This window comes from Leguminivora glycinivorella, unplaced genomic scaffold (genome assembly GCF_023078275.1).
Source record: "Leguminivora glycinivorella isolate SPB_JAAS2020 unplaced genomic scaffold, LegGlyc_1.1 Scaffold9, whole genome shotgun sequence".
Taxonomy (NCBI): domain Eukaryota; kingdom Metazoa; phylum Arthropoda; class Insecta; order Lepidoptera; family Tortricidae; genus Leguminivora; species Leguminivora glycinivorella.
The window spans coordinates 6,628-25,000 of NW_025952834.1; the positions used below are offsets into that span (position 1 = coordinate 6,628).

At 39.5% G+C, this 18,373-nt stretch overlaps 1 protein-coding gene across 1 annotated transcript; it reads right to left on the minus strand.

The window, feature by feature from the left end:
* Positions 1-1,051: 1,051 nt before the first annotated feature.
* LOC125242144 lies at positions 1,052-17,774 on the minus strand (the record flags this gene model as incomplete). The annotated part of the gene is made up of 3 exons (XM_048150852.1): positions 15,573-17,774; positions 1,216-1,488; positions 1,052-1,162 (listed from the first exon to the last, which is right to left on the minus strand). Coding segments are annotated over exons 1-3 (2,475 nt in total), but the record flags the coding sequence as incomplete, so codon positions are not given.
* Between the last annotated feature and the right edge of the window lie 599 nt (positions 17,775-18,373).

Sequence of the window (18,373 nt, forward strand, 5' to 3'; positions counted from 1 at the left end):
AAGTAGATGGACATATGCAACTGATTCTCCGTTTATCTCAATCCTACATGCGGTGCTATTATTGGCTATGAACTTGGTCTTCGACATGTTCATCTGAAGTTCAACCTCGAGGCGTGCGTCGCTGAGGTATTGAAGCATTGATCGTAGTTCGGAGGCAGTTGAGGAGAACAGAACAATGTCGTCCGCAAATCGAAGATTAGCCTTCCATTCCCGACGATAAGGCCCCGATCTTCCCAACTTGGCATAAGCTTCTGGAAGACTTGTTCAAGTGTGATGGTAAACAGTTTTGGCGATAACGGATCTCCTTGCTTGACTCCTTTTTGAATAGAAAATGAGGAACCTGAGGACTGTAGTTTTATGGCGGCTGTACTATTTTGATAAATGGTGGTTATGAGCTGAATGTAACTGGGATTTATATCTTGATTGCGTAAAGCTGTGAAAATGGAATTGTGATGAAGACTGTCGAAAGCTTTAGAGTAGGTAATCGACAAATGCGATGTTGATGTTGGAAGCTTTCTTCTAAATCAGGCACAGGCTGTGGGTGTGTGGGAGATTCGGAGTAAAGGGTTTTGTAGAATTTGGTGGCTATTGTTAGAATTTTATTCCGGTCGCCTATTAGGACCAAAATTATAGTATACCAGACTGCGTTCTAAGCATACTTTCGAAACCTCGACGACATGTGCAAGAAATCATTACAGACCTCAACTAATTCTAACATTAGCAAAGTTAGTTTGGTTTACCCTCTAATTATAACCGACGCCGAGGTCCCAATCATAGCCGATGAATACCGAGCGGGACGAGTCTAACGCGTTTGAAACTATTTTCATTACATTTGTACAGCATTCAATGGATATTCCGTCGTTTACGTTCAAATTTTTGAAGTGATTAAATGCGTTTTAGTTTGTAATCTTTGTCCATTTTTCAGTACCGAAAAGTACCGAAGAACCGGGATTTTATAACATCAGTACCGGTACCCAAAGAGTTCAAAAATCCCGGGATTTCCCGGTACTTTTGGTACCGGGAATTCCCGGGAGCATTCCCTAGTACAAACCTGTGCTTGCTTGAGTTGATGCTCAGTTCTATGCACGGCCAGCAGCGGTGTAACTCGCACCAGCAGCCGCCACGGCCAATCACGCACAGCGAGGAACGCGCGCACGTTACGCTGCACGCATCGTGTGACCTTCTCTTAGCTACTTCTAGAATAAGTGTACATACCTGTGCTTGCTTGAGTCGGTGTTCAGTCCTATGCACGGCCAGCAGCGGTGTAACTCGCACCAGCAGCCGCCACCACGGCCAATCACGCACAGCGAGGAACGCGCGCACGTTGCGTTGCACGCAGCGCGCGGCGGTGTGCTGCGTGCGCAGGCGTTGCGCGCGCCGCCGCGCGAGCAGCCCGCGCGCGCGCGCCTGCAGGCGGACGAGCACGCGCGCCAGCGCAGCGTCGCGGCGCGCGTCCAGCCCGCCGACGACGCCGCCGCGGAACATGATCTGGAACAAGAAAACACAGGTCGTTACACACTAGTTACAATAGGCAAAGAATTTGTGCACATTAAAAAAAATCGTAGTAAACAAAGCTATGTATTTGGCTTTCGCATCTGCCTCGCAGGTACCTATTCGTGTGGTGCCGGGTTAAGAATTTCACCACTCTTTCCTTCCGTGGGTATCGTAGAAGTCGACTGTGGGGTATGGGTTAACTTGTGGCGTAGGCGAGGCAACCTGTCACTGCAATGTCACAATTTCATTTTCTTTCTACCCCTTAAGAGTGGCACTGAAACTTGAGTAGTTTTATGTGCTCTGCCTACCCCATTATGGGATACAGGCGTGATTGTGCCCCATTATTATAGGTTAAAAAAAATGCATATGGAAAATGTTTTTGTTATCTAATACCTAAAATGATCAAAATCTATTTAGCTTTGACAATACGTACAATAGTAATATCTTCTTCTCTCGTACTTAACAATACAGTAACCTAAATGCCCTTCCAGCATAGGTACAAACTTATTTGCATGAGAATGTTTATACGGTACTGCACGTGCACAGCATAGTATTTACACCTATTAAACATTGTATTTAAAAATCATTCGCTCCAATTGATTTTTACCGCCATCGTAAACCACAAGGAAAGCCGAATCGGTGATAAATTATCCAACCGCACAAAAACGTGCAAATCGTTCAGGAAATGGATTCCATCGGCAATAAGTTCCTGTAATACCATGTATTAGCCGATTGAAACGCAGAGCGCGTAAAAAGAAAGTCAATTTCGCATTTATATAACAAAACCAATGATCAGTATTCACTACTAATACGCAATAGTCGATTTAAGACTGATGTACACTGTACAGAGAAACAATTTGATTGGATAAGTGAAGTTTTCTAATTCTACCGCATTTTGTAAAGATCTGTGCCTTTTTAGGGTTCCGTATCAATAAGGTACAAAAGGAACCAGTAAGCGGTCACCGTCGGCCATAGACCACCGAAACACTAAAGAAAGATGAAGATTAGATGGATGGTAAGCTGTATTTGTTTAAGTTTCGTGGGATAGGGCCTAAGAAGCATTTTTTCGATCTGTTTTCCGTAGTCTGTAGGGTATTATTGTTAACTTAAATAATTATGAAGCATGGTGGAACCCTTCATAATTATTCCATGTGAATTTTATCAAGAGGTCATTGGTATTAAATTCTTTAAAGATTAGCCATGGACTGAGAAATTGTATACACAAACAAACTCGCCCTCTTATAAAGAAGGCATAACACTTGATGTCACATATAGAAATTGACACTAAGCGAGTGAATCATCAACTTTCGACAATGATAACGAAACAAGTTGAAACAATCACTAATTACCACTCATGTATTCATGGATCAAATTACGCTGTAGCAACCCAAAGGTACATGAATACGCATGACCTGGGACAAAATGTGTACACAACAATACAAACATACTCGACCCAGTACTAAGCTAAGCATGAAGAAGGCATAACACTTGACGTCACAGATAGAAATTGACACTGAGCGAGTGAATCATCAACTTTCGACGATAACAAGATACAACCACTATTACCACTCATCCATGTATGGATCCAATTACCTTGTAGTAGTCTTGATTTGAAATGCCATTAGTATGTCGAAGATAAATAAAAAAATGCTACTAACTACGTAGGTAGGTAAAAGTTGTTTGTTATTTATCTTTCACCTTCAAAGCTTCAATTGAAAGTATAATAGATGTTGATTAGATAAAAGTTTATTTTCGTATTATCTGAAAACACTTTGTTTTCCATTGCAAGGTAATTGTGCGATAAAGCCAGTACTAAAATTATGTTGAATGATCAATAAATCTACTCGCACATCTTAATATATACAAGAAAAAAAAATCTCCAGCCGAATTTATAACTGCATGCAAAAATGAATTTATTTCGTCTGGCACCTTTCCACGCCTTTGAATTAGAATTATTTTTAAGTTTCCTTTTTTTTAAAACGGCTGCAATTCTAATTTTCATAGATTTTTAGTAGAAACATAATTTTCCCAAAACAATAAGTGTACCCAGGCGTAGGTAGCCTGACAACTAACATATGACATGGGTGTGAAACTAGAAAAAGTAATGTCAAATTTCCAATAGGAAGCATTACGTAATCGAGTTCCTTTATTTTGAAAATTTCAAAGTAACATTGCTCATTGAATAGATAATCCGGTTACATTGGCACCATTGTCCGAACAATCCACCTCACTGTGGGCGCCCTACTTCGCTGATTGAGGCATAAAGGCATCATGTCTGATGAGGCCTGACTGCTACCGGCATCGAGTTTCCATGTTACGACAGTAACATGACACTTTACAATCTTGTTATGAGACGCGACCAAGCTTAGGATCGTGTTTGATAAACAGATTTGGTTTCTATCGATGTTGTGAAGATGTTGTCTGAGAAAATTTTAGAGGGTTTGGGAAGTGGCTTGGGAAAATAGACAGAATTAAGTTTCTTTGATTGTTTTGCAACAAATTCTACTGCCTCGAAACGCTCTCGAAAACAGAGGACATGTCGTATCTATCTAGATATTGTAAGCGTTAATGAATCTTTGCGTAGTGTCCGATCTCCTGGGGACCGATTTTTGAATTTCGAACGCACGATTTTACCATACGAAAAATGATCGAAAACGGCGAAATGCTATTTTTGTAAAAAAAACTTTAGAACTCTTCTCGTATTGACCAATCGTTTTTAAAAATAATTTCACGATCGAGTTCGAGTGGTCGAGATTCAAAAAAATTGGTCTCCTGCTTCGGAAACTGTTTCTTTAGTACCTATACTTTTATCTTAGATGTAAACATGTCACTTGTCTTGTCACAGTATTAGTTTCACTGTAAGTATAAGTTACAGTTGCATCCAACAGACCCATATTCTTGTTTACGCGGCCGACAAGCCCTGATGCCTCTAACCACCCTAACTGGTAGCTAGGAATCTGAGTAAACAGTAGCAAGCATCTAGTTCATACACACACACTTACACAGACCACCTCAACTACTAGATGGAGCATTCAAGACAACTCAAAGTCACCTCACATACGCTCCCCGTAGTAATGTAATATGGGAGCGAAGCCGCTTCATCCAGTTGTGTCAACTGTCAATGTACCACTCGCGTAATTTTGGAATACCCATTTCCCAAAAAGTGAGCTTTGGGGTTGAACCCGCAGGGCTACATTTGATTGGCGCGACAGTATCTTGCCGCGACATAGATCACGTCTTTTTATCAATGACATAAGGACGGGTCTATCTCGCGGCGGCATAATCTCACGCCAATCCTGTGCTAGCCCTGCCCTGGTGGGCTTTCATACTATACGTTTCTCAATTGCGCAACTCAAACCGCGGTATTTTACCAGTAGAATTGTACATAGGTGTGGACGCGTTCTTTGTAATCGTTTCATAATGCGGTGTCTGTGCAGTCTGTGAGTGTGGTGCGCTTAGCTAACTTGGTGCAGTATCAGCGTGTCATTTACGATGACGCGCGGAACCCTCAAATCTAACCTTTACTAGCATAACAATATGAGGCTAAGCACGTGACTGCGTGAATGAAACGATGTACCGCTAGCGGCTCAGATGAGATAAACATGCACTGTTAGGTATTACTAATTAGCACCCGCACTGTGTACGCTCAAGTAGAACATATGGCAGTATTGCGTGGAAAGGCGCAATCGTAGCGAAAAATATTAATGTTTTGATTGCAGATATGTTATAGTTCATATAGTAAATCACACCATATCTAGACCTAATATTTTAAAGTAACTATATTAAACTTAGAATGAGAAAGACAAGCCTTGAATTTAGTAATATTATGCTACACTTCGCATTTCGCGCAGGCTCGAAGAAATAGTTATTTGTTATACAAGGGGGCAAAGTTGTATTTTAAGTTTTAACGCCGAGTGTGGAATTGAAAAACGAGCAAGTGAAAGGATTCTATAGTTGAACCACGAGCGAAGCGAGTGGTTCGAGAATAAAATCCTGAACTTGCGAGTTTTTTTAACACACGAGAAGTAAATTACATTTGCACCCGAGTGTAACGCAAAACTTTTGCCCTCACTACAGCGAGGAAACTACAACGCAAAAAGCGCGTTTATCACTGCTTCCAGTAGTTCCACAGGTGGTAAATCATCGTCATCACTAGATTCAATCACTTTTATCAATTTTAAAGGAGAAAAATTACTATTTTCAAGGTCAAATTACTTTATCCACTAGTGGATAAAATGCGTTTTTACCCGCTGGTATTGAAGGACAAAACACGTGTTTCCGAGCTAGTGAGGGGAAAAATATTTTAAAAACAAGTAATTCTGCGTGCAAATCGTAAGGCGTAGCTATTCCTATTTAAACTCAGCCTACAAGTAGTACTTCAAAAGCAATTTGTTTGCAACCGATTTGCAACGAACAATAATGACGGGTTACTTTACCCAACAGCAGTTAGAGAAAACGTTTCGTTTAATTACAGCGAGAAACCGTTTAGAACAATGTGTGACCCATATGCTGGTCAAGTTTCACTGAGAGCTTTCTAGCCAGGATGCTTCGAGTACTGGGCATTTGAGAAAGCTTCTTAAATACACTACACGGGATGAGGTAGAAATGATGAGATTATTTTCTCCACGAGTGTAGAATAGTAGACAGATAACATAAAAAACCCGCTTGGGAGATGAAAACTTTGATTTTCATACAAAATATGAAATGATTCCGATTTTAACAAGTAAAATTTATGCAATTTGTAAAACTCGGGACTGAACATTCGTAGATTGAGGCATAATTATCATGTTTTATTAAGTACTATCAGCTGCAAAAGAGGATGGTGAATTTATCAATGAATTAATTCATAATTTCTCCATGCACTTTTGCAGCTGATAGTACATCGTTTTATATTAATACTAGCTTTTGACCGCGGCTTCGCTCGCGTTAGAAAGAGACAAAAAGTAGCCTATGTCACTCTCCATCCCTTCAACTATCTCCACTTAAAAAATCACGTCAATTCGTCGTTCCGTTTTGCCGTGAAAGACGGACAAACAAACAGACACACACACTTTCCCATTTATAATATTAGTATGAATTGCTTCATTGAAAAAGCAAGCTAAAAAGTAGTTACCTGTAGCATACCTAATCGTTCCAAGAAAAAGGTCACACAAAAATACTTATAAAACAACTAAGTACTAGTAATAGTGTCTACAACAACACTTTATAACTTGTATATTTTTTGAAAACATTACCGTTAGTGTATCATTATCTTTAATTATTTATTATAAATAGAAACTTGACACCCGTAACTCACTCCGGCAGAATTGTGCAATAGTGTTGTGCTTAATTAACTACATAACAAGTTTATCGAAGGAAGGCGGGACAGAATACATCAAACTATCTATAATAGTGCATGGTTATCTACAATAGATGTAATACGGTAATGAGTTTGTGGTTTTTTTACCTTCTTTTATGTAGGTACGAGGTAGGACGGCTCTTTCATTCTTCTTCACTGCAGTTTGACTCAATCAGAATAAATGATTCATTTATTTTTCTTGATTCATATGGAGCTAACCAGTTATAGAGCTTATAAATGTCTTCTATAACTGACAGCTAACAAGCAGTTACTCTCGTATTTATATTATTTAGTTTGAACAATATACAACGATACTTGATCAATATTTAATAAAACAATTATGTGTTTAATTTGGACAAAAATGAATCACTTCAAAACACTGCCTTTTTAATGAACCTCACAAATTGAGTCACAATGAAAATTTATACAATAACACAGTTTTTCGCACGAGCACATTAAGTTAAAACAATAAACGGAAGTTTATCACTAAACAAAAACACATCTTAGTCATTCGATCTTAAATCTTAATCTAAATTTGGTATTACTCATACACAATTTACTTTTTTTTGTCAGTCACAGACTCATAGTAATTAGGGTTCCGTAGTCAACTAGGAACCCTTATAGTTTCGCCATGTCTGTCTGTCCGTCCGTCCGTCCGTCCGTCCGTCCGCGGATAATCTCAGTAACCGTTAGCACTAGAAAGCTGAAATTTGGTACCAATATGTATATCAATCACGCCAACAAAGTGCAAAAATAAAAAATGGAAAAAAATGTTTTATTAGGGTACCCCCCTACATGTAAAGTGGGGGCTGATATTTTTTTTCATTTCAACCCCAACGTGTGATATATTGTTGGATAGGTATTAAAAATGAATAAGGGTTTACTAAGATCGTTTTTTGATAATATTAATATTTTCGGAAATAATCGCTCCTAAAGGAAAAATAAGTGCGTCCCCCCCCCTCTAACTTTTGAACCATACGTTTAAAAAATATGAAAAAATCACAAAAGTAGAACTCTATAAAGACTTTCTAGGAAAATTGTTTTTAACTTGATAGGTTCAGTGGTTTTTGAGAAAAATACGGAAAACTACGGAACCCTACACTGAGCGTGGCCCGACACGCTCTTGGCCGGTTTTTTTCAAATAGTTTTTGTCAGTCACAGACCATAATTTATAGTAGACGTAGACACCCGCTCAAAGTAATGAAACGTACCACCGGCGATAAATCTAAGTCACATTCAGTAGTGGAGCGGAAGAAAGTTGTCAGTTTCCTCGTATGTTACAAATCACTTCGCCATACTAGGCGAGCGAGTGCAGCCGAGTTACTTACCCTACCTCGTATGTGTTAGTATAAGAAATAGGTAAGAGTAGGTAACCGAGCGCTGCACGATATATATACAGTTCATCCTCCTTGCGTTATCCCGGCATTTGCAACGTCTTATGGGAGCCTGGGGTCCGCTTTGACAAGTAATCCCAAGATTTGGCGTAGGCACTAGTTTTTACGAAAGCGACTGCCATCTGACCTTCCAACCCGAAGGGTAAACTAGACCTTATTGGAATTAGTCCGGTTTGTATTCTAAAAATGACAGTACATTGTAGTACATAAACACAATGTTTGTGATCTCAATAAATAAATTAAAAAAAACTGAAATTTGAATTTAGAACACATGGACCTTATGGCTCAGTTTCGTTAGGTTCTTACGACTAACTTATCAAATTCTTCACCCCATGCAGGGAACCTCTGGAATATCAGATTAACACGCCCTTATTGTACTAGAGGCATAAGGAAAGGACCCTTTAGATTTAGAAAGCCACAATAAATCTTGAACGCAATTTTACGTTTGCTTGCGTGTCACAGTAAAATTGGAGCGAAGTATAAAGTGGATAATAGAGGATAATGTCTCCATTAATTCTATTACCACGCATGCATGTATGGCAATGTTATTGCCATTTAAAACACTTGTATTAATTTGTTTTATGGCTTGTTTTGTCTCTTATAACTCTGTTTAATTAGTGGTAATCAAAGCAAGTCCTTTTATTATTCTTTAAATAACCACGAATAAAAACTCGTTGCAAAATATGTACTTACAGTTTACAACTGTAAAAATTAAAAAGAAAGCAAGAACTCCGCATTCATAGTGAAGTATTTTTTTAACTATGGGTATATAGTTGTATACTTAGGTAAAATAGCTTAGTTTAAGTTCTTCTCTTTATTCTATTCTTCTTAGTTCTATTCTTTATTATTTTCCTAATATTATTAAATCTACAACTTATTGCTACGGAGGAGCGGAGCCTGATACAGGTATATTATACTTAAAAGGAAGCTCCAACCTATAGCTAAAATGTAAACATTTATTATCGAAATATATATTTTTCATTTTAATTTTAATTTTTTCATAGGTGGTGTCCCTAAAACCAACGCCAAACAGAAAAGAGGTGATAGGCACCCCATAAGCTACCATATTAAGCGAATTTGACTTTAATGACAATGTCATAGTTTTTGAGATATTGGCTGTTTATTTATAAACATTAACAAGTGTTAATAATGTTAATATCTCGAGAACTATGACATTTTCATTGAGGTAAAATTTGCCCCTTTTCTTTTTGGCGTTGGTTTTAGGGACACCTGTATGTAAAAGAATGTTTTCGCTCACTATAGAAACCAAACCATTCCCGTAATTTTTTTTGCTACTTGACAGGTAACTAGCTTGTTAACATGTCCATATTAATTTATGTTACCGGTTAAGCTTTAAAAACGTGCACGAATATGGTTTTTTCGTACATCCGTGTTAGTTTCAATGAAGTACTCATATGGAAATTAAACTACAACTTTCATAAACGATAACAAAAGTCGCCAATTATCGAGAAATTGTGAGTTCGCAATGTAACAACTTTCCCCGCAAGACAATACAACAAAATGTACTAATCTGCACGATGACATGTCCAATAATATATGAACACTGCGTCCATTTTAATATCTTATGGCTTTGATATTAAAATCTATATTTGAGCGTCGTTAAAGTTTGCCACCTTTAATGATATAGTACACAATGGATCGACGTATAGATCAATATAATTCAGACAGACATTGATATCGGAATGACATCTAACTGATATCATTCAGTTATCGTCTATTTCGCTCATATCCGTCAGGTACGACACATACGGGCAAGACGAACCGAACATACCTATATAAACTCACGCCTGACGGGGTAGGCAGGTAGGTACATAAATCTGATCAAGTTTCACTGCCACTTTAAGCAATTAAGGGTTTGAAAACGAAATTGTTTAATTGCAGTGATAGCTTGCTAGACCATCACCTACACAAATATTGGACCCACAGTCGAATTCTCCGTGATACTCACAGGAGGATAGGGGGTAGTGAAATTCTTAATCCGTCACCACACATCATCACCATCATCATATCAGCCCTTTATCACTCATTGCTGAGCATAGGCCTCTCTTCTAGTACGGCACTTCACGGATGTCGTCGACCCAACGAGCCAACGGATGCCATCAGGCACCACACAGGGGATAACTGTGTACAGATAAATCAAATTTCAATCTGATATCATTGCATGTTCAAATTGATCAGTAAGAGATGAGTGACGGCCGATCGATATTCTTTTCAATGTGTATAATTATGTGTTTACTGTGCTGCTAAAAGTGAAACACGTTACGAGAAGCTATTAACAGTCAGAAGATAGTGCGGGGCAACTTTCTTATTCAGTATATTATGTATAACATTTACCTACAGACAGTCCCATTATTATTAGGTCAAACATATTTATAAGAAAGTCTCAGATCACCAGATTCGCCCGATAACTTGCCTGTTGAAAGGACTATATTAAAGTAATATCAACTAAAACCATTTTCCTGTATAATATTGCCCGATCTAATTGTTATAAAAGTTGTCAAATCTAACGTAGAGCCAAGCTTATAACTCTATCGCCGTGTCTTGCGTGGGCGACGGTCGCGCGACCGTCGCCGTCGCGTCTCATACTTCCATATCGATAAGGTTTGATTTCGTATGCGTGGCATCGCCGTCGCGCGACCATCGCGCGACCGTCGCCCACGCAAGCCACGGCGTAAGCTTCACAAACTTGACACCTTAACCAAAATATGTGACTTGTCCATTTGATTGATGAGTTGAAAAAATCGACAAAACTCTTCGAGAAAAGGTGGCCTTGGCAGATACACTCAAAGTACATAAAAGTTATAAGACTTATAAGTATTTAAAAGTTATAAGACTTATAAGTACTCCGCCATTTTACAAGATGACTAGACCAAAGAAAAGACAAAGAAACAAGTTAGACCAGACAGTCCCACAGACGCCTCAAACAAGATGTAGCTATTATTACTACACTCGTTCTGCATCTGGTTCTGCATCTTATAATGGAGCTCAACAGATACGAGCCTTAACTAGAAATAGATTATTGGTAATTTGCGGTTAAAAGAAACTAGACGTTGTGACGGCGATAGTAAAAAGAGTCTATTTATTTACGTCTGTACTTTTTTTTTAGAATAACAAGACTCGTTCAGTATGAATCGATTGCAGTCGCAGATAAGGACAAAACAATAAAATGGTTGATTACTTAAAAATACATTCTAAATAGCGATGCATACAAAATAACAAGCTACTAACGATAAAGCTCCATCGTAAGGATATGGCTTTCCCCACAACACTGCGAGAAAGCTGGCGCGTGATAAGCATATGATGCGAAGAATCGACGCGATACATACGCGACTATTGTCTAATTTATGTCCGAGAGCGAATTTGTACGAAATCTAACACGTGACTTGATATAGGAATGCAAAAGAGAATTGTGTATTGAATCGGAATTGCTGAATTCTTTTTCTCAATGCTTGCAGTGAAAACTGATGAGTCAATTGCCTGAGGACGTATTGGGTATTTATCTTCGTTATGTAATGCAATTAAAGGCATTTCATCACTTGTGAAAGATGGTATTTAAGGCCAGTACGAACGTTGAGGATTTAATCTAAAGTAATCTAAACGGAACGAACTCAAGAGTCTTGGATTGAGGCATCAATTCAATTCAATTCAATTCAATAATTTTTATTTCGGAAAAAATCCATAGTGTTAGCGTACATTCCCTTAAACCTATGTTAGTTACATTTACATATTATTTATTACATCTAAAAAAAAAAAACTAAAACTATAATAAACTATACACTTGGCCTCTGGATTCCATATGTACACCATCCCAGTGTCTCCAGATAGCACAAGCAGGCGATTCCAACACTAGGCGCACAAGGCTGTTGGAGCTGTCTCGCACGCGACGCATCAGGGAGGCATCAATGATAATTACCAGCGTTGATTTTTAATTACTTCTTTTAAATGTTCCAGTCCCTGCAGTGTTGTTTCAACCCCTCTTTGCCAAGAGTGGCACTGGAACTTAGTAGTTCATGTACTCTGCCTACCTGTTTATGGGATACAGACGTGATTATGTATATTCCAATAGATTATGTATGTATGTATATTCCAGTAACTTTTCTATGCCAATATTAATACTTTTTCAAATGTGTAGACACAGCAATCTCTCACGATACCACCAGGCTCTTCTGGAAAATGTGCCGCACGCCGATCACGACAGTGTGTTGTTCAAATCCAAATGTTAAAGACAACATACTAGATGGCGTTTCTCCGTTTAAGGAAACTGAATATGTGGCGTTGATTCCTAAAAGGTCTTTATGCTTTATAGGAAAATTTCTGTTTTTTTTTTCTACTTATAAGGGGCCTTCTGTGTTGGAAAGCCTCATATCTCAATGCAACGATTCCATTACCAGTTTGCACGTTATAAATGTAGCGGCCAGACGCTAATTGATTTACAAACAGCCTGTAAAACCAGCGAGTAGAAAGTCAAATAATATCAATAAAGACTCCTTTCAACACTCACTTTATAAGCAAATGCTCATTTGCGGTGAAAATAACGTCGTAGTATACAGCATGCATTGTAGACGTGTAAATATGCATATAGATAATATTGTAAGTTTCCTCTATAGGTTGGTGCACGTAATATTTGCTGTGACATCGCGAAGTGAGAAAGTAAAAACGGAAAGTGACAGGCGATGTGCCTGCGATCCAGCACGTAGCGGAGGGTGAGATCTGCATTTCAATCTTGGAAAGCAATGTTTTCGAGCACAGATAGGATGCAGATTTCCATTTTTTGACGGAGCAGGAATGCAGTTACGCACTAATGTGCCGCTTCATTCCCTTTTCCTAGCGAGAAGAAGGAAACTTGGCCTTACCCACAAACGGCTTCTTTGCCGTTCGCAAGAACGTACTGGGACGCAAACTAGCCTGAGTATCCTGGTTAAGCTTCAAATAATTGCGCAACTATGGTACCAAATTATGAATGAAATAATCAGCATATCCACAACAAAGAGCGCTCATATAATCTGGAGCGCCAAACCACAGACGACAAAATAAAGACTTGAAACCATTCGGTGAAAGTAAGAGCGAATATAAAGCGCCCAATAATGACCCCTGCGGAGCACCTGTCGCGTGCCTCGTACGAGATAAATTGCCCACGCGCAGCTCTTGCATTATCTCGCAAATATGTAAGTACCACATGTTTTTGAGCACAAATAGAAGGTTTTACTACAAGTTTTTGATAGTTTAGAATGTGTCTCTATAGCGCAAAACATCACGGAAAACGGCATTTATTTCATTAGACTTACATATATTGCCCGGAATATAGACCGTGATAACCTTTTTGTTTTTTTTTTGAGGTCCCGATATTATGACGCAAATGCATCATGGTCACGGGAAACTGAAGACGGTGGATGCGACAGCGACAGCGACAGCGATCTACCCTCATTCACTCGCTCAATATCCCGGTCAATATAAGGGCCGGTTGCATCAAACCGTCTGTCACCGTTAAAGCATTCGTTAAATTTTATTGTATGGGAAGTTCCATAGACATCTGCTGCGTGACGATGATGTGTCTGTCAAATGTGGTTGATGCAACTGGCCCTTAGTCTAATGAAACTAACCGTGAATCATTTAAAACTCTGACATTAATTTGCTGAAGAAGAAATGAATAGTGCCCCAAACTGTTCTTTACTAACCAACATTCCAACAATAACATACATTTTTCGTGACGTCACGTTTTCGTCGTTGAAGCTCAGGGCCCAAGTAACGGGCTCATTAAACTTACGTAACTTATTAAGATCTTTAAACATTACGTTATTCCTTGACATAACTTCTGAACGTGTTTTAAAACATCAGATAATTACATAACGACAACGGGACCGAGTGCAATGAATTTTCCTCTTATGTAAATTAAGCGCTCGACTGGCAAATATTTCGAATTCTAGGCTACGGAGAATTACCGCCCGCAACTATTACATAATTTCTGTTGTTATTTATTTATTTAACGTTCTGAACTGCCGGCCTAGCCGAAGTGACAATCATTCACTCTACGTAGCGATCAAAACGCAGTCTGGCTCCGTCGCGCCATTATAGAAGAGCGATAGAGAGAGCTAGAAATGCTACGAAACGCTGACGAAGCGATTGTGGCGTTGGTAAGTTACCCTGAATGGGTAAGCTTTCAATACTCGAGAACGGAAGCTAAGTTATGCAAAACGTTCACAATTTGTTATGGTGATGTTGGGTCACCATGCGAAATTGCCTTTTGGTAATTTTATTCACGAAAGACGATTTTATTAGTCGCGAATAATAAATATCGAATAATTTACGCGTGTCGTCGTTAATAAATTATGGTAATTCATGTAGGTATGTGAAAGGACCCACTAATTTGAAATTCAGACAGATGGTTAAATTTAAATAGCTACATGGTAAGGTTTTTCATCGATGCGCTTGCACGTTTGCATTTTTAGGGTTCCGTAGCCAAAATGGCAAAAACGGAACCCTTATAGTTTCGTCATGTCCGTCTGTCCGTCTGTCCGTCTGTCCGTCTGTCCGTCTGTCACAGCCGATTTACTCGGAAACTATAAGTACTACAGTGATGAAATTTGATGGGAATATGTGTTGTATGAACCGCTACAAAATTATGACACTAAATAGTAAAAAAAAGAATTGGGGGTGGGGCCCCCATACATGTAACTGAGGGATGAAAATTTTTTTTCGATGTACATACCCGTGTGGGGTATCAATGGAAAGGTCTTTTAAAATGATATAAAGTTTTCTAAAAAACATTTTTCTTAAAGTGAACGGTTTTTGAGATATCAGCTCTCAAAGTCGTAAAAAGTATGTCCCCCCCCCTCTATTTTTATAACTACGGGGTATAAAATTCTAAAAAAAATAGAGGTGATGCATGCTAATTAACTCTTTCAACGATTTTTGGTTTGATCAAAGTATCTCTTATAGTTTTTGAGATAGGTTGATTTAACTGTAATTTTGGTTAAGTTATTGGTTTATTATATTTGCTGCTACGGAACCCTTTGTGCGCGAGCCCGACTCGCACTTGGCCGGTTTTTTTGGCTTGAAGATAACGTGCCGAGTATGTTATTAGTCAAAATATATACATAGAGTAAAAGCAAAATAGGTAGATATTATGGTGTCGCTGACCTGCATGTATCGTTAATATAACAAACAGCTTTCGAGTTGTGTATCTAGTTACACCAGTTTAATGGGTAGATAGATATGTTATCGGCAGCAGATTTGAGCTAATGCCGGTGGTAGCAATAGCTCCAGCATCTCATAGACAACCTGCAATTTGTTGTTGTAAGTATCTGTATGTAAACAGCGTCGCGTACCTGTTCGTCCACTTTCGGAGCGTCGGTGCCTCGGGTACCGCTAGCGACCTCGATGCCGCGCCCGCAGCGGCCCACCACGGGACACACGCTCCGACCATTCTCCGACACATCTATCCTGAACTGTTTAGGACCCTCGAATATTTTGCAATCCACTTCGTCAATATCGGTGCGCACGGGGCTCATGTCGTGCACGTTATCGAAAGCCGAGTCGTTATCGTTCGCGGCATCGTTGGAAACGTGACCGGAGTCGTCGCTGCAGTCCGAGTGAGAGTCCGATATCTTTTCCTCTGCGTGTTTTGGTACTATATTGTCAACGTGCACGGACTTTACGTCATCTCTGGATTCTGTATACTTGATTTGCCGGCCGACGAGTGTGCTCAAGTGGTTGTGGAAAGTCGTGTTGGCCACGCATAGCTCCTTGTGCACCACAGGGATCACTTTACAATTGATAAACTGTGCCGGTTCCGCCTTTGATTCCATAGCAGTCTTGAGCTCTAATTTTTTTACGATGGACTTGACAGGTGATAGTGTCGAATCGATTTCATCCGGTTCATTTCCATTTCGTTTGAGCTCCGGCATCACTGTGGCGATGTCTCTTTTGTTGTTTATTTTTCTTTGCTGCAGTTTAGCGCGCATCGCGCTTATTTCATCCGTATAATCTCGTATAGACGGAGTCGAAGCCGAAAGAACCTTTTTGTCATCTTTTTTTGCTTTATCGAGTTGTTGTCGCTTCACGTCCGACTTGATATTGAGTGATGACTTTTGTTTTATTTGTTTAATTAGATCAGGTTTGTCGACAGTTTTCCGAGGCGCATTTACCTTCTTTTTCTGAGCACACTCTCTGGCCTGGTCTATATTATTTAGATCAACCGGAGTGGGAGAAAATAGCGCTCTTGTACTGCTAAACTTGGTGTGCGGCATCTGACTCCTGATCACCGGGATCTTGCTGGGAGAGCCCGCGATAGAAGTGGTCGACTTGGTTCGTTCTAAGTTCGATGAAACCATTGACTCGTTCCCTATCTCCCAGACACTTTTAGCTTTAAGCATTTGGGATTTGGGTGGCTCTCTCCGTTCTAAACATGCTTTCGTGTTTGTCGATCCATTATCTGTGTATACTTTAGGTTTTGTTTTCTTTGGGTCACTTACTTTTTTGACGACATTTTTTGTTACTGGTTTTGTCTTTGATATAACCGGAACGGGAGTCGACGGCGGGTTCGATAACGTTTTCTTCAATATTCTTGTTTTAACATCCAGTTTTTTCAACTCTTCGGTTTTAATGCCGTTGGTCCGAGACAAGTTTTTAGATGATATTTTATAAGTGGCATACTTATCTGGGTTCATCTTGTCTGTGGGTGTCGGAGTTAGCGGCATGAGAGGAGCCGTTAATTCTTTTCCTTTCATATCGTCAAGATTCCAGAGACTAGTAGTTTTATCTATAGAATTATTACGTGAAACAGTGTTTCGTTTCTTGCCGTCACTTTGAGGATCAGAGTTAGACTGTTTTAGAATACAACGAGATTCTATGATGCTACAGGTTTTTGATTTTTGCAATTTAGGCGGAATGAATTCGGTTTTATTTACAGTCAAATCTGTTGTGCTTGTTGAAAATTCGGATAATATTTTATCGAAAGATTCAAGAGCTTTATTCAGTTTCGATTCAGCGTTAATCTCTACCTCTTTTTGTGCAGCTCTCGAAGCAGCTACCTTACCGAGGACAGTTATATTTTCATAGATCGAACAGTATCCCTTAGTCTCGTCGAGTAGTTTCTCTTCCCGCGGTACACTCCCGCCGGCAATGTTTACATTTTCGTAAGCGTGGTGTCGGGGTTTATCGGACGAACTCACAAAAGTCTCATTAACATTGATTTTAGTCAAAAACTTTTGCACATTATCACTGTTAAGTTTCACTGCGGGTTCACTGATTTTTTTCTCGAGGCAGGCGGCAATCGCGGTCACTTTGCCTTTAGTTTCGGAAGCTTCGTTGCCGACTGAGAATGTCCTGTAGAATTTTTGCATCGCCCCCTTGGCGGGTGGATGTTTCTCGGACGGCTTCTGTCCGCCGAATATGTTGAATACTTTCACTGCGGGCATGGCGCGGGCCCGGCGCGCGGGCGGTCGCAGCGTGGATGCGCGCGCGCGAGGCAGCGAGCGGCCGACATGTGACGCGGGCGCACAAGCCTGCGCTATCAGACTCGAGACAAGAAAGTCAATGTCACTTCAGCCGCTAAGACGTGACTGCCATAGCCATTGATGCAATGCACTTGCTTGCTTGTAAACAAAAAATGCTGTCGTATTCTAGCTAATAGAGCACGTTAGCCTAAGCGAGAGAATAGACGCTTTCCTAGAATTGTATAACATATGCAACATCGTCTAACTGGAGTTAACTGTGTATGTCTAGTCTATACATACATGTATATAATCAGTAGCTATATTGTGCAGTATGCGGTTTGCGGTACATTTTCCAGAGTATAAATGATTGGAGTTTCGTTTTCTTTCAACCCCTTATTTGCCAAGAGTGGTACTGAAGCTTTAGTAGTTTCATGTGTTCTGCCTACCTTTATGGGATACAGGCGTGATTGTATGTATTGTATGTATGTATAAATTGTTGGCTTTTGTCAAAAAATCTTTTACTTAATTGTAAATATTTAAGTTCGGTGAACCCATGTCGAAATATTGTCACAACGTATATTTAAATTCAGTCACATTGTGTCATTTTAATGCCTTTAGTTAATATTCCCGAGTCGTACAGAGCGGCGGCCAATCAATTTACGGTATTAAGTGAAAATTATACAGGCAGTTTA